Here is a 21,737-nt window from a genome sequence, read left to right as displayed (position 1 = left end):
TCCTCTCAGCAATAGGTCTGGGTCTTAGTTAGACACCAGGAAACCCAAGTCATGGGAATAAGAAGTGATATTGCCTTGCCCTCAGCCTGCTTCAAGCATGTGTCCCAAAATTGATGCCTGCCTCAGTATCTCCTCCTAGGAAATTGCAAGAGTTCCAGCTCCACACTTGCTTCCACGCAGCTCCAGGACTTGACAAGAAGAATTAGTAAGAATCTTTACCTTAATGGGCCATGATGCAGATATAGTAACCCGCTGACAGTACAGGAATGGGTCAGTGCGTGTTAGCTCACAGATGTTGAGGAGGTCCCATACAGGTCAGGGCTTGGGTAATCCTGAAAATAGCACCCAGCTTTTCTGCAGGTGAAAGAGTCAGAAGTGCTTCGCAGTGAAACAGCTCAAGTGTTGCAAATAAAACCAAGCATAGTAGGTCTGCAAAGATCACTTAGGGAAGAAGGGCACTGCTGCACAAGCATGAAACCCTGAGTTCACATCCTTAGCACTCATCTGAAAGAGCTGGGTATGTGCACCCCTGCCACTCCAGCACAGTGGAGGTCAGGAATGACAATAGGAGGCTCCCTAGGGCTTGGTGGCCACCAGCCTAGCCCTCGGGTGAGTGAGAGACTGTCTTAAGGGAGTATAGCAGAATATAATGGAGTAGGATACCCAGTGCCCCCATGCCCTCCCTTGAACATACACACACACACCATAAACTACAAGCACAGTGTTGTTGCTCCTTGAGATTTTATTCACCATACTATCATCAGATAACATTAACAAATAATGGCTTTCTTTCTTATGAAATGTTGAAAGGGGAAAAAAAAAGAGGCTCATTACTCTCAGGGTTAGAGCAAGTATACAGTTCTGGATTTTTATTTTGATAAAGCTTAAGTTACAGGAACTCAACCTTTGCACACCCATCCTTCCTTCTGCTGTGAGGAACTGGGCTCCCAAGCATCCCCGAACCCTATGGAAAGACTCAAGCTTCCAAGTCACACACAGCATCAGGATCTGTTGGCCAATGAGGCTTTTCCCTCTGCTGTTTCCTCACCCTGGGGGGAAAGGGGAAAGCCGGGATCTCTGCCCAGTCAAGGCACAGATGCCAGGTATCTGCTTCTTGATGAAACTGCCCAGCCCTTCTCCTAGCCAGAACCTTTCTCTGAGCCAGGTCCCTTCCTGAACCCATGCATGCTCCTGGGAGCTATGAAGGCAGTATGCTGTGAGAAGGGACCAACGAGGGACAGGTTGGGAATGTGGTGCTGATTATGATGGGACACCTAGAAACATGTGTTTCCCAGGACCCTGCTGGACAGACATGGCTTTCAAAGGCTACCTGGTAAAAGCCAGTTCTCATGAGATCTTGGCAACTTAATGATTGCTTGGAGGCTGGCCCTCTACCTGGAACACTTAGCCTGCATAAGCATGAGGGTCCAGGGAAAGAGAAAGCCTTGAAAGGTGCAGGGTCCCCTTTCAGAGGCTGGTTGTCTGTGCTGGAACAACCAGCTGCCTCTCCTCTGTGAGGATGGAAGCACATGTGGCTGTCTATGATTAGAACCCATGCCCAGAGAACTCACACACCTATCTTTCAGTGTTGGGGGCCAGGACCATGAAACTTCCTCTTAGTTCGAGACTCCAGCCCAGCTTGATAGGCCAAGATACCCAAGATTTCCTTAAAACCTCTTCCAGAACAAATGAGACACTTATATGTCTCCATTTTGATTTTGTGGAACGCTGTCTGGGGATCACAAAGAGCCACTAGGTTCATCTCCTAATTCTCAGGAAACCCAGGCCTTAAATGAGTAGCCATAGCCTCAAGTCAATCCACTTGTCATCACTCTGGTCAACAACTTGTCTGGGATGCAGATGTGAGGGTTAGAGTCAGAACTCCTAGACCCATTTCTTGACTCTGATACATGTGGCTCTGGAAACTCGTCAGAGCTTCATAGACTCTCTGAGCCTCAGTTTCCCATCTGTTACTGTGGATAATAAAGAGACCACCTTATTGTGTTGAGATGAAGAACACACAGCTCAGTCCCTCACACAATGCAAATGCTCAGGGGACATTGACCATATTTTATAAAGCAGATGCCTACTCTCAGAGGGGCCCTTAGACAGCAATGGCTCAGAATCTCTGGCTGCAGATGTGAAGGGGAAGCCAGAGGTCTGTGCAATATATTCATCTGGGCACCTATCTAGAATGGAGGAAGAGATGGCCTGGTAAGGTTCAGACTAAGGAAGGAAGTGAGGGAGGGACTTCCTGTCAAACAGGAGTAACTTTTACACAAAATTAGCATTGCTGTCATCTGAGGGACAGGCAGGGAACAGTGACTACCCTCGAAAGGAGACATGATAACCTAGCACCAGAAAGCCACCTGTCATGTCATTCATAAGATGTTTGCAGATTGCTGGATAGGGGAAAATTAGAAGAAGCTGGCTTTGCCCTGAGGGTAGAAGGCAGGGAGGGCACTCTGGGAGAGGCTAGGAGACCAGGGAGTTGAGATCCTGAAGAGGTGAGTATGGGACAGAGCTAAACTTTCCAGCGGCTCTAAAACACAAGCTTCTTGGGGACCTCCCAGGGAAACTCGCTTCTCCCGAAATGGCCGTAGCACGCAGTCTTCTGGTAGATGGGTTTTTTCAGATCCAAGTCCCTGTACAGTCAGGGGGGAGAAAGGTCATTTTTCAATGGGAAATGGTAGTGAGAACTAGGGGTGGTCCTAGGAGAGGCTTTCTTCCACAAACACACACATCTGTACCCTATTTACACCACAGTGCTATCCTGATTAGGTTAAGAAGTGGAAGCTCCAAGGTCAGAGACAGCTGAGCACTAGCACACCAAGACCAGGGTATGAACTCTTACCTGAGGTAACTCTCTCTATTCTACTCCACTGGTTTAGCCAAGGCCAGTGCTCTCACAGCCAAGAACCAGAGAATAGGGATGCCATGATGGCATGTAGGAATAGACTTGCCTACTGGCTTCCTAGACATCTGGCCTGAGATGCTCCAGCTGCTCAAAGATGGACTCATCATGGCTACTCTCCACTGGGCCTCCTTCTGCTGGAAACCAAGACACCCCACATTGGGGGCATGTACTGGTCTATGAGTCCAGGCTCTGTGCTGAGGGGCCAGGCATTTGGAACCCTCCTGTTGTAAGTGTCTGAAGAGCCCTTTATGTTTGGGTGTCCACCTGAGTGTAGGAGTGGGAAGGTTCCAGGCAATAGCAACATGATGGCCCTTTTACCTGACGATAACACCAGGCCGAAGGTCAAAGTTCTTGTTCACCACCTCTAGCAGCTCCCGCTCAGTCTTCTTGGAGGTCCCATAGGTGAAGATGGAAATGGACAGAGGTTCTGCCACACCGATGGCATAGGACACCTTCAAAAAAGATCTGGCTCAGGGACTGAGCCTCTCACAGACTTTAAAGAGCAGAGGCAGCAGGCCCCATACTTCTTCTGCCAACAGGATCCCTACCTCTCCTGCCCAGCAGCCCCCTGTCTTCAGGTGTGCTCTCTCCTTCCCTAGTTTGCCAGGGCTCCAGCCACAGTAGCCAGTGCAATTTATGCAGAGATGCAACAAGTGACAAAAAGGCTTTCCCACTGAGCCGGTATCTCCTTACTCCAGGCTGGGCTGGAGCCTTTGGCAAGGACAGGACAAAAGGATAGGAACAGGTTGGGGCAACCTACCTGGACAAGCACTCTCCGGCAGAGCCCAGCCTTTACCAGGGACTTGGCCACCCAGCGGGCAGCATAAGCTGCTGAGCGGTCCACCTTAGTGTAGTCCTTTCCAGAGAAGGCACCACCACCATGAGCACCCCAGCCTCCGTATGTGTCCACAATAATCTTACGGCCCGTGACACCTGCATCCCCCTACAGAGGGAGACAAATGGACAAGAGATAAGAAGCACTGACACTGAATGCAGATTGGGCAGAAGAAAGGACAGAGAGTCTCCTGGGAGCACTCTCAAAGGCCCCCATTAATCAGGCAGAAACCGTGAGTTCTCTCATCTCTATCCTTCCTGGCACTGACCAGCTATGAAAATCAGGCAACCTGTCAAAGCCTTACTAGAAAGGTCAGGAGATGGGACAAAGGTCATCTGGGGCCATGCCTTCACTTTTGAGTCCACCATAAGAAGCCATCCACCTGTAGTAGGAATTGTACTGAAATAAATACAACCCCATGCTGGCATCCTGGCCAGTGGCACCATGTGGCTCACTTATGAAGTGTGCTGTTTAGCAGCAGTTTGAAAAAAAAAAAACACACCTTTAAATGGAGCTAGAGTTAGCAATTTGGAGAGAATCCAGTTACTTCAATTCTACTTAGAAGTCACACTTTGCACTTACCTATGTAGACTTTGAGACATCGTCCATGAAAATAAGGAACTTAACCTTCTGCCTTATTCCAACACTATTTGATCATAGGACCTATTTGGGGGCTCAACCTTGTGATAATACCCTCAGTTCTGCTAATCTCTACCTCCTCAATCCTGTGTACATATAGGAGAAAGGGGTAAGAGCTGTATCTTTTATAAAACTCATCTCTGCTGTCCTAGCAATAATAGCTGGAGACCCCCATAGCAAATTTCCAGCAAGTAATGCCTGGGAAAGTCAGCCATGAACAAGAACTACAGAGATGAGTGAGTGCCTGACCAAGTAGGGATAAATGACAGTGGCTATGGGCAGGCCTGGTGGCATTTGGAATGGCTGGGTGGGAGGGCTTGACAGCACTAAGTGGGAAACTCCTATGATCGTGTACCCCTTTTTCCATATTGACAGATATACAGAGTGCCTTCAATGTAGGCCAAAGTTCACTGAGCAAATTTAATTCATGGGCAGACACTGCTGAGATCCTCAGAACTACATCTTGTCATCTGTGTACTCTGGGACATGAGCAGTCCAGTTATCAAGGCCCAGGAACAGGGCCTTATCCAGAGATAAATACGCACCTGGGGGCCTCCAATAACAAACCGCCCACTTGGCTGCAGGTGGTAAACAGTATCTTCATCCAGGTACTTGGCTGGCACCACAGCTTTGATCACCTGCTCCTTCAAGGCCTCTTGCATGGCCTCCAGTGTGATGTCTTCATTGTGTTGCACAGAGATGACGATGGTGTGGATGCGCACAGGAATGACTGCACCATTATCCTGCATGTACTGAACTGTTACCTGTCCATCAAAGGAGATCCTGTGAGGCCCAGGCCTGAGCTGAGGGCACATGGCTGTCAGGCACAGGTCTCCAGGAGGCAGCCTGAGCTCCCAAGGGGTCCAGAGAGTCCCTTTGTCCCTAAAGGCTCTTTGGAGACTGAAGATGGCACATACTTATATTTAGTAATTTGCTCTATGCTATGATGACAGCATAAGGCACACATATGTGGCACTGTCTTTCAACTGTGATAATCAGAGACTGCTAGTGCTAATGACCCTCTCTGGCCACTTCCCATGGTCTTCCCCCACTTCTATGAGTGAACACAGGAATTCATTGGCAGAGACAAGGGTATCTTGGTCCTAGAATGTGAAGGACCAAAAAGAATCTCTAGCCACGACTGTATTTGTTGGCATATAGAGCCTTTGAGACAGAGAGAAAGAGCCTGACAAGTGGCCCTCTCTCCTCAGTAAAGGATCCTGGAAGTACATTGGGACCAACAGAGTTTGACAGCTGTATGGACAGGTGAAAGAGGCTAGGCTCTAGTCAGGACTGTTAAGCTAAAAAGGCAGAAAGCTCTGAATCCCCGTTGTCTTGGTGTTTCACCAAAAGAAGAACAAGTGGAGCATACTTGGGTAGGAGTCAGGATCCTGATTATAAGGTCCTATCAGGACAAGCCATGGAGACCCCTCAAACATTTACTTCCATCATGTCCAGTTCTGTTCCCATCATATAGATTAAGATCTAAGATATCACAGTGAGGGAGGTGTCATGTCCACCGACAGTTTACAACTGACATAAACCAAGAGATCAGAACTTGTCAGTTTGTGAGGAATCCAAGATCCAGACCTTGCTCAAGCTGAACCAAAGCTTGTCACTCTCACTGTAGCACAGACAAAATGCTCGGTAGAGACTCTGTCCTCTAATGACATATCACTGGGCTCAGACACATGATATCTCAGGTGGCAAGGAAAAGCAGGTAGGTCCCCTTGAGTTTGCAAAAGTGGAAGGATTGGTGGGAGGTCAGCAGATGAGGAGGTCAAGAAAAATGCAATGGGTGAACAAGCTTTGCAGCTAGAAGCCATGGCAATAATGGGTCACCTTTGTTGCCCATTCAAACATTTTGGTCAAGGTCACTTGCTGAGGCTGTGCTGAAATATGGTCTCTGCTTGGCCAAGGTACCTTAGACAGACATCCAAAGTCACCTGTCACTTTTGAATCTTTCAGCTAAGATTAAGTATAGCCAATGGGGTACATATCAGAATTCTGCTCGGTGTCCTGCTGGTCCAAAAAGCAACAGAGAGACATCCTGGGGGAGAGACAAAAAGAGCTTGGCCACCTATTATCTGGGATTGGAAGGTACACAATCATTGAGGACTACCCATTAAATCCTCCATGGGAATTATCCTCTCATAGGACTGCACAAGGGTGAGGTAAAATAGGGATGGGGACTCCCAAGGAAGGAGACCCTTATCAGGCTCTAGGATCAAAGTTATCTCATGTAGCCTTGGGAGGAGGTTCAGTCTTGAGGCAATTTCCCAATCTAGCTGTTTTTCACTGAGACCTGATGTCCCATCCCTACTGGGCAAATACCAGGCTGCATCTTTGCAGAACTCCTGGAACGGGTTGGCAGAGCAAAGGCCCGAGCTCTGCTCTTATCTCATCATGTCAGCAGATACGGGGAAAAACACACTATGGAAAACAGAGCTCTGACCTGGTACAAAAATAGCCACTGGACTGCCAGCCCTGATTCTCAGTATCAGCAGCAGCAATTTGTTCAGGTGGAAAGACTCATCCTGGTCACAGTCAACACAGGTGACAATGGAAATCCTTTACAAAAAGCCTGTGGAGGAAGAGGCCAGCTACTGTCCTGGCATAGTACTCCCTGCATAGAGGCAGACCTAGGAGGCAGCTCAACTATCCAGTGTCTCCTGGCCCCCTGTGACAGGCATATCTACTGCATCTTATGGAGACTCAATGCATCCTCTCAGAAAAGGGCATCCCATTAGACTTCCTATTTCCCTCAGAGCTCCTAAGACTTGGAAACCTCTTTCTTGTACAGGGGAAATGAACGCGGTCTTTCTTACTGTAGCTCAAAGCATTCCTTCTGTTCCCCTCTTACCAGAGGAAAAGGAAACTTCAGGGTGCCCGTTGTCTTCTACTCACCCCTATTCCGGGGTTGTCTTTTCTGTGGAACTCCACATTTCTAAGCCCTTTCTTTTGGTACCACCACAGTCTACATGTTAGCTCTTCTGTCCCATAACCTCCGGCAATACCTGAGAGATGCTGGAGGCCCCAACTCCACCTTGAAAGTCATACAAATAGCACAAGCACAGGAATCTCTAAGAAAATGTTCTATTAGGACCATAAGCACACACAGTTGCCCCAAGTGGAGCCAGTGTGATACTTCTGCCCAGAAAGAAGGATGCATCTTAGTGGCTAGAATAACTAGACATAGCTACATGCACTATATTGAGCCATAAAAGCATCTATATCAATCACAAGTATGGGGGTTGGGGGAAAGGGAGGGGATGGAAGAGGGGAGGAGGGGGAAAGAGAGAGAGAACAGTCTGGTATGAGGGGCCACAAGTAGCATTCAGACATAGGCATTGCTGTCCCCAAAGAAGAAACACAGATACAGATGGTGTACAAATAAAGAATGGTGTACAAGCCCTATGAACCAAGGACAAATTGAATGAGACAATGCTGGTGAACTGGAGACTCTGTGAAAAGGGCTGGCAGAGGAGAGTTATGGTGGAATAACATGCAATTCTGAATTCTGGAATGACAAGTGGATTCTGCCCTCCTCTCACAGGAAGTAAAATCCTAGAGAGAATTCTGAAGAGGTGTAGAAGATGACAAAAAATTAACTGTAGTTCTCAAGCAGGGAGAACCTTTTAGGGGCATAGGGTACTGTTGCTGGCTTGGATGATGTAGGGACCAATCCAGGAAAGGTTGGGCTGCAGTGAGAGGAATGCTCTTCTGGAGAAATATGAGACACTAGAACCATAGAGACAGATGGCACAAAGCTGGCCTGGGGAATGTGTTGTGCTCCACCTAGTCCTCTGCTGAGTAAAAGATGATAGTGAGCAGCATGCCATAGGCTCTCGGCCCGCAAGCCTGTAAAGTGAGTGAGAAATGGGCTGATGATGTGGAGGGACCAAGGTTGGAAGATTCAGGAGCCAAGTGAGTGAAGAGATAGAGATAACATGTAGGGGATGATGTGCCAAGACCTTGGGACATCATACTTTAGAACACAGAAAAGGAGCCAGGGCAGGCAGCCATTGGCCAAAGGCCATCAGACGATTGAAGAGTGGTAGGGAGCCTGCCTCCACCTGTGCTAATGTTTACATCACCACTGTCCTTCAAAGAGAAAGGGATTTCATCATGATGGGAAGGAGGGAGGTCATGGCCTACGGAGCTGGAATGGGACACATGAAGGGTAAAGACAAGGAAAGGGGTCCTGGAGATACAGCCTGCTCATGGTGGGAAAGCTATGTGCTCATAAAGGCAGGAGCCACCATGTCAGTAACTGGTGAGGAAGTAAAACTGTGGTAGGAATTGAGTTACCACCAAAGACTACATATGCTAACAAAATTAAAAAAGAATAATTTTTTAAGCCTGTCTGATTTTTTGAATAATTTTATAATAAATTTTGATGAGGGTAAGGATGGGAAATGTGTGTAGCCTGAAAGAGTTTTCAAGTAAGTGATTCCTTTCAAAATGGATAATGCTTTGGGTACCTAAGTAGAATATTTTCATATTAAAAATAGCATGACTAAAGTATAATCAAACACTTTCTAATTAGATTGGAGGCTCCCTCCACAAGAGGAAATGCATATCTGGCATGGTAAACCCCATGGCTGGGGAAAGCATAAGCCCTAGTGAGGAACCTATTCCTGTTGTTTTACTAAACAGACATGATGTGAAGCTGCCATCTAAATATTTACATTTATACTGCCAAATTGCTAATGTGTTGACCTTGGTTGGAGAAGATCCTCTATGTAGTAGGTGCTGACAACACAGAGACTCACAGCTGATCTAAGTGCTGAGGATTAGGGATCACTGACTGCCTATTCCTAAATGGAATGTCCCCATCTCCTTTGAACATTCAGGGAACAAGATGGAAAAGAGGGTGGAAAGAATACAAGCAGAGCCGGAAGTCAGGAAAGAGGGCTGTGAAATGCTGACTTCTGGATCTAACATGGCACTGCACCCATAAATCCACAGGCGCTTTGGCTATCTGCATACTACCTGCAAACAAGGTTGGGCCCATCCGTGTGTCATTGTGGATAGGAGAGAGGCTCATAACATCCCACTCTCCCTGAGGAACTGTAGGCAAGGAATAGTCAGTTACCTTTATTCAAATAAGTAACCCCTTAGCCGTGTTCATGCAACCAACTACAATGAAATGCAGCAGGTGATCCACACAAAGAAACACATAAAAGGGGGAGGGAGGACTGGTTAGAGAAAAGGAGGGCTTGATGGAAGTGGGAGGGAGATAAGGGAGGGCTCACAGGGCATATAACCAAGCATGAGGGGTTGCATGTGCATATGTTCATGTGTGTGTGTATGTGTATGTATAACAGCATATAACCAAGTATGTTGGGGGGTGCCTGTGTGTGTGTATAACAGGGCATGTAACCAAGCATGTGGGATATGTGTGCATGTACATGTATGTGTGTGTGTATAACATGTCATATAACCAAGCATGTGGGGTGTACGTGTGTGCTGTCAAACAATGAATTAAAATATAGGTATTTTAAAAGCACTTTGGCAAGTGAAAATAGATATGTATTACTTGGGCAAAATGTGCCCAGAACCAAAATGATTTGGTATAATTTTGTAGGGAGGTCTGCGGGAGGTGATGGAGACAGCTCACCTGAGTCTTAGAATCAGGTCTCAGCCAAGGAAGGACACCAGAGCGCCTCAGATCTGCTATCCGGGTGTTGAGTTTGTGAGCGAGCACGATGGTAAGGGGCATGCATTCCTCTGTCTCATCAGTAGCATAGCCAAACATCAGACCCTGAGGAAGGACACCTGCCTTAGAACTCAGGGCAGCACTATTCTCCAAATCACATATTTTGTTTGGTACTTTAACAGTTATGCAGTATCTCTCTCATACACAAAACACTGCTGCATTCAGCATTTTAGAAGGAGAAGACAGTGCCTCTGACCCCCAACACTCTGGAAGGAGGAGACAAGTCTACATCTGTCATCAGCAATCACGGGTTTCTACCACATTGATGCCAGGTAGCAGTGCTCAACTTACTGCAGGCATGATCTTCCCCACGTCTCTAGAGTGATGAGACCACCCAAGAGTGTTATTAGCTCAGCAGGATTCCCCTCATGGATCATAGCTCAGTCCAAACACACCACTGGTCCACCCCTCACACAGCTGACATACCTGATCTCCTGCACCAACATCCTCTTCATTTCTGTCTAGGTGGACACATTGGGCAATATCTGGGGACTGTTGCTCCAGAGCCACTAGCACATTGCAAGTCTTGAAGTCAAAGCCTGGGCAGAAGTAAGCCGAGTGGGGACATGTGTCAAGACAGGACTATAAGTTTCTCGGTGAACTTCTCAGTCTCTGGTGTAGCATTTAGTGTTAGGGGTGGTAGCCTCTGGTTCACAGTTGAGGTAAGGACTGTGATGTTGAAAGACCTGATATTTGCCTCCATGATCATGTAGAACTCTTTCAAAAGAGAAGATTCTCCATGATATATTTTACTGTATTCAATTACACCTTGGTTAAAAAAAAAAAAAAAAAAGTATATCTTACACAGAACTGTGTCAACCCACAACAATGTTACAAACCTGACAGCATCAAGGACATTCTGACTGATGAGCAGGTAAGCAACATATGGCCTTGCTCCCCTAGGTATCCCAGAGAACCCTCAGAATCCCACTTGAAAATTCAAAGCAAGGCATGGTGCCTGCTTGTAATCCCAGCACTTCTGAAATGAAGGCAGCAGGCCATCTTGGCTAGTTTGGACTACTTTGAACCGGGTCTGAGAGAAAGGAAAAGAAAGAGAAAAGGAGACGGATGGAGGGATGGCAGGGGAGGGAAGGAGGGAGAAGAGAATATCACTGCAATGATTGAAAATCAAGGGTCTTTCGAATATTGTCATTTAGAGGCCCAACTATATGCCTTACCCATATATGTGTGTATATATGTGTATATATTTATTACTTAGACACATGGTGATAATAAGTATCATGTATTTGAACCATTGAGAGAGACTCCTAGAGCTGGGGTCCTTTGTCAAAGCTACAACTCTGGAACCAAGTCCCCATCTGCAAAACTGCAATACAGAGTTGAGGTGCACCTCTGCATGCTGTGTGCTAGCTCAAGAAAGCCTCACTAACAGCCACCCCTGTCAGGGAGCCAGAACTCCTTTAGACAACAAACTTAGGTCTAGCCTTAAGCATTATGCACTTTTCCACCTCCCCGAGGTCTCTCTGGATGGAATGTCCCTTCCCTGGATCCTCCCCCAACACCCAAACTTGACCAGCTCCCAATTAGTGTCCTTGGACATTTACCCATGCAATTCTACTCCCATATTGCATAAGATCAAAAGAGATTCGCACAGAACACCTCAGAGCTGGTTATATGAGGCCAAGCAGTCCCTCTACCCATGCACGTGGTTTTCTTTGCTCTTTGCCTTCCTCTCACCCCCACCATTCCCCAGTAAATGTTTTGGATGTAGAAATCAATGAAGAATCTTTAGAGAGGTGCCAAAGGGCTCTGCTCTGTATATTAAGCATTGAGTGGAAATAATACCTCTTCCCAATGCTGAGTTCGATTTGGCCATAGTCGGGCTGTCACTTAGCCCTTTCTAAAGAACATTGCCTTATGGAAATTTTCTTTGTAACCTAATGCAAGGCCTGGTATTGAGTAAGATATAGATGCGCATAAATAAATTGATGTCTCAGAGTATACCAGGGAGAGGCTATGCATGGTAATATTCCAAAACGCATTCTTCAGGATGATGGGTTTCTTCTACAAAGGCCACACATCATTTTATAAATTAGATATTTACTTTATTAATATTTCAAATGTTGTCCCCTTTCCCAGTTTCCCCTCTGAATACCCCTTATCCCCCGCCTGCTCACCAACCCACCCACTCCCGCTTCCTGGCCCTGGCATTCCCCTACACTGGGGCATTGAGCTTCACAGGACCAAGGGACTCTCCTCACATTGATGACCAACTAGGTCATCCTCTGCTACATATGCAGCTAGAGACATGAGTCCCACCACATGTGCTCTTTGGTTGGTGGTTTAGTCCCTGGGAGCTCTGGTGTTACTGGTTAGTTCATATTGTTGTTTCTCCTATGAGACTGCAAACCCTTTCAGCTCCTTGGGTCCTTTCTCTAGCTCCTTTATTAGGGACACTGTGCTCAGTCCAATGGATGGCAGCGAGGATACACCTCTGTATTTTTCAGGCACAGGTGGAGCCTCTCTGAAGATAGCTAAACAGGCTTCTGTCAGTAAGCACTTATTGAAGGCCACACATCTTAAGTGGGAAAATTAATTTGCATATACAGTTTCTCTTCCCAGGCACTCTAGAACATCCCCACACTACAAGAAGTGGTCTTTCTCATGATTGCTCTAGGTCAACACATGTCTCACAGTGACCTCTGGAAACTGAGGCTCAGAGTTCAACATAGACTCAGAGGGAATTTTTAAAATAAATCTGAGAAATAAAAACTGAAATTATATGAATATCTATTGCTAGAAGCTATAGTAGAACCTTGAAGAAGTCAGGTCTGAGCCCTTTCCAGGAAACTTGTGTGAATAATGGGCAAATGGAAGCTCCACCAAAACGTCTTTGCAAACAGGCACCATGTCCTGGGTCATCTGATACACCCCTAGGCTTGGCTGCTTCCTGCCATGCCCAGACATAAGCAGTGGCATCTGCAGGGAAGTCCTCAGTTATCCTTGTGCCACTTGGTGCTTCCTGGTCCCCTTACTTCCTTGCCTGGCCTGAACCTCTTTCCTGGCCCTCAGCTCCTTAACCACCTGGCATGGGTGCTAACCTGGACTGCCTAATCCCCTTCACCTGTAATTACGCCCAGGTGCTTGAAAATGAGGCCTCATTTTCTGTATCTTTAGTAAAATACAGTATAGCTCAGTGGAAAGTACAGGAACACCCACACTGGTGTTGTTTCACGGTAGTTATACTCTAAGCCAGGATATCCTCATTTGCATAAGAAACAGTCCAGGGTATTCTGGAATGATGAAGTCAGATGACATAAGTAGACACTAGACCTGTGCTAGGCACAGAGCTTGTTGTCACTAAAGGGATACCCCCTTCATTAGGAGCTTCATTCAAAGCTTCTGCCAGCACAGGGAAAGCAGGACCTTAAAAGAGACTTGTCAGTAATGAACAGGTACACGTTGGCCCCTCCCGCTGCAGTCCTCTACAGAAGGCAGCCAGACCTTGCTCTAGGAATGTTTACTCTCCAGATGGAATTTGTACTGTAAAACTGAAGGATCAGATTTGACTCAGTAACAAAAATGGACACAGCAGAGACCGACATGCACGCAGACCCAGCAAACTCATCCTCACCCTTGGCAGAGTCGTCATAGCCAATGTGCTTGATGGTGTCTCTCACCACCCGCTGGTAGTCAACCATGGCCACTGAGGTGATCTCCCCACACAGTAGCACCATGCCTGTCTTGCACACTGTCTCTGTAAGGAAAGGAAGGCAGGTAGTAGTCATGGAGCAGCAGACAGAAGCTCAAGTGTCTAGACCTATCAAAGTGGAGATAGAACGATTCATTAGTGGCTTCAATGAAGAATTGTTTCTAAGAAAGAATAGCTGTGCCAATAAAAAGAGCAACTCCAGCACTAATTACTGAGTATGTGCAAGTGTTGGTAGAAGAATGAAGCTTTGAAAAGGATGAGTTGTATTTGAGTTTTGTGCAAAGTACTTACTGATTCTGTTATCTTGGACAACCTACTTAACCTGTCTCCAGTCATGTAGCTTTCATGAATTAATCAGCATGATGAATGCATATGACACAACATCTCTCAACAGAGAGAGAGAGAGAGAGAGAGAGAGAGAGAGAGAGAGACCATGATGCCAGAACATGTGGATCCTAACCCAAGGATCAAATCAGACCACTTTCTCAAAAGGAATTTTTCTGTAAGAACTGGAATCCCATAACTATCTACTGCCAGAGGCTCTCATGGAATCTTTAAAAACAGGAGCAAGAGCCCTAGCTAAGAATCTAGTGTGAATACAATGCCAAAATCTTACAGAAAGTGCCACTGTTTGTTTCAATGCTATCAGGGTGATATCTACTCTCAGAGTAACACAAGGACCTGATATACAGGCTGAGATGCTTGTAGAGAAGGAAGGAAGGGTCTTCACAGAGGACAGTATACATCACAGACAGTGACAGTGCATGCTGGTCTCCACACTGGGGTCTCCTGCACCATAAGGTATGGCAAAGAGCCAGGTGCAACCAGCACTGTCTTCCCATCTGTAAGGTCAGAGATTGGACATGGACCTTCCACACTCTGAAGTCAAGGACTATGTTGTATGACAAAGCCTTCTATCAGACAAAGATTTGATGCTGGAAAACTTATCTTGCAAACAACAGTAAAGATATTTGGCCTACATGGACCCCCAGAGGCCATAGGTGGATGGCATGGGTGGACAAGGCCTTCAGTGCTTTATTCAACACTGACGGCCCTTTGAAAAGCTGTTGGTTTGGGTGTGAATAGTTAATGAAACTGCTGTTCTTCGTTGCTGGTAAATGAGATGCATAAATTAATTTAACATATGAGGCATACCACAAAAAGGGAAGAAAATCGAAGTAGCTAGATATACATAGCCATCAACTGAGCTTCTAGCCAGCCTCAAGCATTTCAGCTCTTCACTTTCTCAGAAGAATTCATCTAAGAATTTAGTCCACCGACTCCCAGTGAAACCTTTGCTAAGGAGGCCATGTTTCCCCCTAGCCCTCTGCTAGTTCTGGTGACATCTAACATCAACTTCTAGGTGAAGAATCTGTTTCATCATTAGAAATGTTTTCCGCCCTGATACAACATAAGAAAGTCACTTTAAGAAGACCTCTCCTGTAGACAGGAGGACATTGACTTTGGACTTGAATATGACTCTATGATCTATGTCCACCATGAACTTCTTTGTCCAGCATACTCAGGTCTCCAGCAAAAAAAAAGGGACCTTTTCTCTTACCACAGGCCACCTTGGCATTGGGGTCTTGCTTGAGGTGAGCATCCAGCACCGCATCACTAATCTGGTCACAGATCTTATCTGGATAAGAACAAACACTGGATGTAACAAGTAACATAATTGCTAAGCATGGCAAACTTAAATGCTAAAATAGACACCGTATGAGACAGCCTATCAAACTTATCTATCAAAAATAAAAAGGATATTCTCTTACATATCAAAAATAAGAATTGTTTTGTCTAATAAATCCTTTTATAGATTTTTAATTTTTCCCTATTCTTTGACAGTTTCATATATATACATATATGCATATACGTATGTATATATGTACAATATATGTTGCTCATAACCAATCCCCATTACCCTCTCTTATTCCCCTCCATTCCTTTTGAGTTTTTTCTTTAGGTCCCCCCTCTATTTTGCTGCTTTGCTTAAGTGACCCACTGAGTTTGACTGGGGTTGCCTGCATGAGTGTCGGTGTGTTGTTATTTACTAAAGCATGAAAGACTTGCCACCAGTGGCTATACCACAGAGATAAAATGACCTTCTCTTCCTTAGCAGCCGTTAAGGGCCAATACAATAACTCCTTGGCTAGGTCTGAGGCCTCATGAGTCCCCAGAAATGAAAAGTATTTGAATTCTTAATTTCTTCTAATTCTTCCCTCATTTTGGATGGCAGGTATTACATGAACTCACAGAATCCCTTAAAAGGAAAATACATTTCAAAGCCAGCTCTTCTAAGAGTCCAAGCAACTCACAATCACATTATACTAAAGAAGTCTTTCATTTCCCAATCCTATACCCTAGTGCTAACATCCAGAAAAATTATGGCTATAGTCTAACATCCTTCATAAAATCAGTAAAATTTGGTCACTAAGTGACCAGACAAATGCCATATTGAAGGCTCTATAGATGCAAGCTAAAAGATACAAAACACAAACCCAGGTAGATGGCATCAACCATGGTTCCCTCCACAAGAGAACCCATAGGCACCATTGTTGTTCATGAGAACACTACCATAAGAAGCTCTCAGATCCTCCCTCTGTTCACTCAGCCTCCTGCAAGTCAGATGTGTGTCCTGAAAGCTGGGCTAAGATGAGACTGACAACGATTCAGCAAGAGCTGGGAAGTAATGTTCTTCTGCTGTTTACCTTAAAGGACTCACATAATCTAACATGTATATCACCAAGGTACAGTGTGCACAAATTCACTCAGCATTGCAGTTAAACACTACTAATAAATTAAGAGATAAAAGAGCCTCCTATTTAAGAAATATTGTCTTTCACTTAATGTTTAAAATGTCCAAAGAGTCTCCTTTTTAAGAGTGTTTTTTTTATGATTTCTTTTTACTTGTGTATATGTGCATGTGTAATCTGTATGGGAGAATGTAGACATGTGGGAACAGATAATCATGGGATCTAGAAGCAGATGTTGGTCCTCTGGAGCTGGAGTGGATGCTCAAACCAAACCCCAGTCTTCTGCAAAAGCAGTGAGTGCCCTTAACACTGAGCATCTGTAGATCCGTAGGCCCCTGGAGATCATCTCTGAGCATTCAGATCCTGAGTCAAGGATTAGCTATCAAACATAGATATTAAGATATTGATTAACTTGCCATTAAATGTCAACTCTCTAATTTGAAATAAATGATGGAGTTTTTCTATCTATCCTTCTGCCAGTGGTAGATGCTCATTTTAAATCTGGGAAGGTGTGAGTCCACAGCCTCTGCCAGTCATATCAGTAAAGGCCACCTGACATTCTAAAATAAGTTACATGGTGGTCAATATTGACCTGTCAGAGTGCCTATAAGCTATTCATAGGTTAACTACTGACAGACATCCAGAAATCCCATTCATGTAAAGGAATTATTATTATTATTATTATTATTATTATTATTATTATTACTATTACTATGTCCAGCTCACATAAGGTACCACTATGTTGGGAAATACAGGTAGAAGGAAAACTTAGCAAGGTCACGAAGATATATGCTTGATAATTCCTCAATCCCTAAGAGACCTTCCTCTCTCTCCTCCCTCACCCTCCCATCTGGGATTTTTGAGATTCACACAATGAAGTTTGCCTCGAGCTTGCTCTACAGTCAAGGGTAATCTTGATGTCTTAACTCCCCTGTCTCCAGCTTCCAAGTGCTGTGATTACAATTCAAATCTTTTTTTTTCCCATCTAGGGGTGAAGCCACTAAATACAAGGACTTGTACATGCTAGCAGGCAAGCTCTATCTGTACTGCTGAGCTACATCAATCCCTGGAAGAATTTCTTTCTGAGAAGTCTGCTCAGGATTTCAAAGTTTCTATCACTTCATAGGCTTAAGACAGTCATTTTATCTTTCTAGTACAGGAGAATTTTGCCATGGAATGTAAACAGGTCACCAAGCCTCCAAGGAAACCAACCAACTGGACACTTAATTTACAGTAGAAAGTGAATGGTGAATGAGACAAATTGATAGGCTATCATTAACGAAGCAAAACAGTCAGTGGGTTAGCAGATGTCTACCTGCTCTGTCCACCAAACACATTGCTGTTAGGTACAACAGGCTACATTTGAGACAACTAACCATTGAGAAGACCTCACTTCCTCTGGGCATAGTATGTTCTTCTAACATATGGGTGACTATCAGAAACAATGGAGCTGCCCAGACAAATACCAGAGATGTACCTATGATGAACAGCTGCACTATTGACATTTGGGGCCAAATAATTCTTGGTTATGGGACTCACTCATGTATTGTGGAATGTTTAGCTGCATGTCTGGTTCCTAGCCAACAGACTCCAGGAAAATCTTGCCTCCAAGCCCTATGATGTAACAATAAAAAAAATGGTCCTAGACATAACAAAATGCTTCTGAAAGAAGAGAGCCTGGATTGCCTTCAGTTGGGGACCATGCGATAAGGCACACAGGTGTAGTGAATTGAAAAACCCAAAGTCAAATTTCAAGGCATAAAGTTAATCTCTTGGAGAAAGAAGGAAGGTAGGAAAATTAGACTTGGTGACAAGTCACTTGGTGACACAACATATCACCCAGAAGGATGTGAATACGTTCTCAAATCCTCAAATCAGTGTGCCTAAATCCAGGGTTCTCCTAGAACAACGGTTATCAAACCCAGAGCTCTCCTAGATCAGTTGTTCTCAATGTGGTATTCCCATACCAGCACAAGCAGCACCTCCTAAAAGCTGTATTAAATTAGAATCCTTAAGTATCTACCTATCAAGACCTACCAAATTGGACACGATGGGAGTAAGTCCCAGCCCTTTGCTTCATCAAACCTTGTGATGTGATGCCTCTGTATTACACAGCTTGACAACCTCTGTCCTACAGTCAGAACTTGTGACTACCTACTCATGGTCCTGTCACTGACAATTGTCTCTAGCTTTCCATCACAATCCATCCCCCTTTCAAGAACCAAAACAATGTTCGAATGTTCCTCTATAGCAGTGGTTCTCAAGCTTCCTAATACTGTGACCTTTTAATACAGTTCCTCATGTTGTGGTAACCCCCAACCAAAACGTTATTTTTGATGTTACTTCATAACTGTCATTTTGCTACTGTTATGAACAATTCAAAACAGTATTTTCTGATGGTCTTAGGTGACCCCTGTGAAGGGGTTATTTGACTCCCAAGGAGTCAAGACCCACAGATTGAAAAGCACTGCTCTTTAGGAAGTTTATACAGTGTCAGAAAGCATCTCTGAGATGCTTGCCATCTGCAGCTCCGACTCAGCAGCCATTAGCGTGCAGTGCTATTCCTTTCTAACCTGTGCATGGCTCACATGCAAAACTTTTTCCTATTTGAGAACCATCCTTCTAGTCTTCAAGATGGGTGACACCTTTACAACCAGCAAAGAAAGCACACTTGTCTCTACAGCAACTGATGAACCTTGTTTTTAAGGTACCTAGTAAAAGTAACTCCTGGCACAGGCTGGGGATGGCAGGATTACCTGAGTTCAAGGCAACCTACTTACCTGGATGCCCCTCTCCTACAGATTCTGATGTGAACATGAAGGCTCCCTCTTCACTTAGAGAATGGTCACACAAGCCATCCACAGGCCCATTCATTGTGCCACAGTTTTCGACTTCACTTCTCCAAACTGAAAACTTCAACGCTGAAACTTTGCCTGTAGTTTCTTTTTCTTTTCTTTCTTTTCTTATCCTCCCCCTACAAACCCAACAGGCAGATCTTTGGCAGAATCCCGAGGAGATGACTTCTGCCTAAGTACCTATGAGCATATGAGGACAGGGTAAGGATGGGCAAAGAGGGAGATAGTGGATGGAATACAGATGTGTCACTCCCGGCTGGTCACAGCTTGCTCCCAGGTGACTCCTATATATGGAAAAGTGAAAGTGCCTGAGTAATCAAGTAAGGACAGCGGAGGAGTCCATTTCCTGGGAGGGGGGTCTTTTTACCTTGAGGAATTTCAGCCTTCAGCTCTGATGTCTTAAGTGGCAAGTCTGTGGTCTAAGAGATTAGGAAGGCTGTTTAGCCTCTTGGACCGGAAGTGCCTTTCAGACTTCCTTCAGCTCCTTAGCTGATCTCTGAGTGGATCCCAGGATACCATCCCACTCTGGAGACCTGGAGGCCTGGAGTTACTCACGGGCAGCCAGAAAGTCTCCCAGAGATTTGGTATGGGCTAAGGTTGCAACACAGTGAGGCTCTGCTGTGAAGGCTTCTCTCCACCCCCACACCTGATCTGGATTGGGCTCGCCCCCTCTACCTCCTCAGGGCAGAACAGGAGCCAAGAGAGTGCACCTGTACCCTGAACCAGCTGTACCATTACACAACAGATTCGCTTTAGTTCGAGGGAAATCTTTGCCGCCCGCATTTTTTTTTCCCCTGACACAAGAAATCTCCTAAGCTGTCAATATCTCTAAAAGACCTGCAAACACATTAACAAGCTAGATGTTTGGTAGTGGCGCGGGTGGGTGATCCAGGACACAAAGACTATTAATTTTTTAAAATGGAATTTTGAGAAACAGATTCATTATGTGCAAATTAGTATTCGGGTTTAGTATCCCCCCAACATGTGATAAACTTCCGTGAATTCAGTTTTGTCCCTCTCATAAACACCCAGTTCCTATAACTTCATCCTTTTTGCTTTGCTCAAGAAAAGGAATATGCATGATTGATAGTATCCTTAATTAGCTTGTGTCAAAAATGATAGCGTCTGTCTGCAGGTTTCCTCCTACTCTCAGATCTGCAATCTTTGAGTAATGGGAAGTTGAGATCAGACAGGAGATTAGTAAGAAACCAGTTCCTTCTAGAATACAATAAAAAGGAACCAACCAAAGCCTTGTGCCTACAGAGTGGTCTGGAGGAAGCTCGAAATAGGAGGAGGTAATGTCCAAAACAACTAACCTTAGTGGCTAAAACCTCCCCTGCAACTTATACAGGCACGTAATACACTTTTGGTTTTTTTCTGGCACAAATTCTAGTGCTCCAAACCTTGAGGTTAGTTAATCAAAACAGTCACTCTAGGAAATTAAAACTACAATAAATCGATATGGGATGCTACGAGGCTGCTTGTAACTACACAGCTATCAAAGCACTTAACAAGAAGTGAGCTAACTTGCTTAGGTACATGACTGCTAAAACATGGGATTGAAAGGGACACTGGGCTCACAGTCAGCTATTGGATGGAACACAGGGCCCCCAATGGAGGAGCTAGAGAAAGGACCCAAGGAGCTAAAGGGGTCTGCAACCCTATAGGTGGAACAACAATATGAACTAACCAGTACCCCCTCCCCCCCAGAGCTCGTGTCTCTAGCTGCATATGCATCAGAAGATGGCCTAGTCGGCCATCATTGGGAAGAGAGGCCCCCTTGGTCTTGCAAACTTTTTATGCCTCAGTGTTTGTGCTGAAAATATTTCAACATCATTGTCTCTTTGTAAATAACTTTTGGGTACATTAGTTTCAAACCTAGAGACAATACAAAATAATGTGTAATTTGAAGCATAGGCCTAGGTTACCCTAGATATTAGAACTGTAGCAACTATATTATAAATATGCTTCAAGAGCAACTTAAAGTCTAATTATCAATAATTCTTCAAGATTCCTAGATCCAGCAAGGAGACAGAAAACAAGGCACCTCTCTTTTGAATTTCAAAATGAGTAATAACATCATGGGGCAGAGGGTACCTATTAGATGTTCTTTATACAGAAATAGGGCTTTCAGAAATTGGTGCCATCAATTCAAAGTGAGGGAAAAATCCTGAGGGCAACTGATTCAGTCTAGCTCCTGCCTGAGCTCTGGACAATACGGCTTCTATATACAAGGATGCCTCATGTTTTTTTCTTAAAATAAATGATAAGAAATCACAGACTACTCTTCCGGTCAGAAAAGCACCAGGGCAGCTAGGGCGCAGGGTCGGCTGACACTCGCCA

At 45.0% G+C, this 21,737-nt stretch overlaps 1 protein-coding gene across 2 annotated transcripts; it reads right to left on the bottom strand.

Moving 5' to 3' along the window:
- Positions 1 to 724: 724 nt before the first annotated feature.
- On the bottom strand, positions 725 to 19,996 carry Mat1a (methionine adenosyltransferase 1A). 2 transcript variants are annotated; one of them, XM_021181974.2, is made up of 10 exons: positions 19,762 to 19,996; positions 19,320 to 19,678; positions 15,348 to 15,425; positions 13,709 to 13,831; positions 10,540 to 10,652; positions 10,015 to 10,158; positions 4,937 to 5,155; positions 3,678 to 3,860; positions 3,236 to 3,369; positions 725 to 2,645 (listed from the first exon to the last, which is right to left on the bottom strand). In XM_021181974.2, exons 2-10 carry the CDS (start codon positions 19,411 to 19,413, stop codon positions 2,543 to 2,545), a joined length of 1,191 nt encoding a protein of 396 aa, XP_021037633.1. In that variant the 5' UTR covers positions 19,414 to 19,678; positions 19,762 to 19,996; the 3' UTR covers positions 725 to 2,542. The 2 variants fall into 2 exon arrangements, with proteins under 2 accessions (XP_021037633.1, XP_021037634.1); XM_021181975.2 differs by having other exon boundaries at positions 19,320 to 19,574.
- Positions 19,997 to 21,737: the final 1,741 nt, after the last annotated feature.

This window comes from Mus caroli, chromosome 14 (assembly GCF_900094665.2).
Source record: "Mus caroli chromosome 14, CAROLI_EIJ_v1.1, whole genome shotgun sequence".
NCBI lineage: Eukaryota > Metazoa > Chordata > Mammalia > Rodentia > Muridae > Mus > Mus caroli.
This window is presented reverse-complemented; position numbering and strand designations above follow the sequence as displayed.

Bases quoted from the DNA above. Each gene is read 5' to 3' on its own strand.
- Mat1a (XM_021181974.2), bottom strand. From the start codon at position 19,413: ATGAATGGGCCTGTGGATGGCTTGTGTGACCATTCTCTAAGTGAAGAG. The intron at 13,832-15,347 runs GTAAGAGAAAAG...CTTTCCTTACAG, and splicing joins CAATGCCAAGGTGGCCTGTG to AGACAGTGTGCAAGACAGGC. The intron at 10,159-10,539 runs GTATGTCAGCTG...GTCCTTCCTCAG, and splicing joins ATGTTGGTGCAGGAGATCAG to GGTCTGATGTTTGGCTATGC.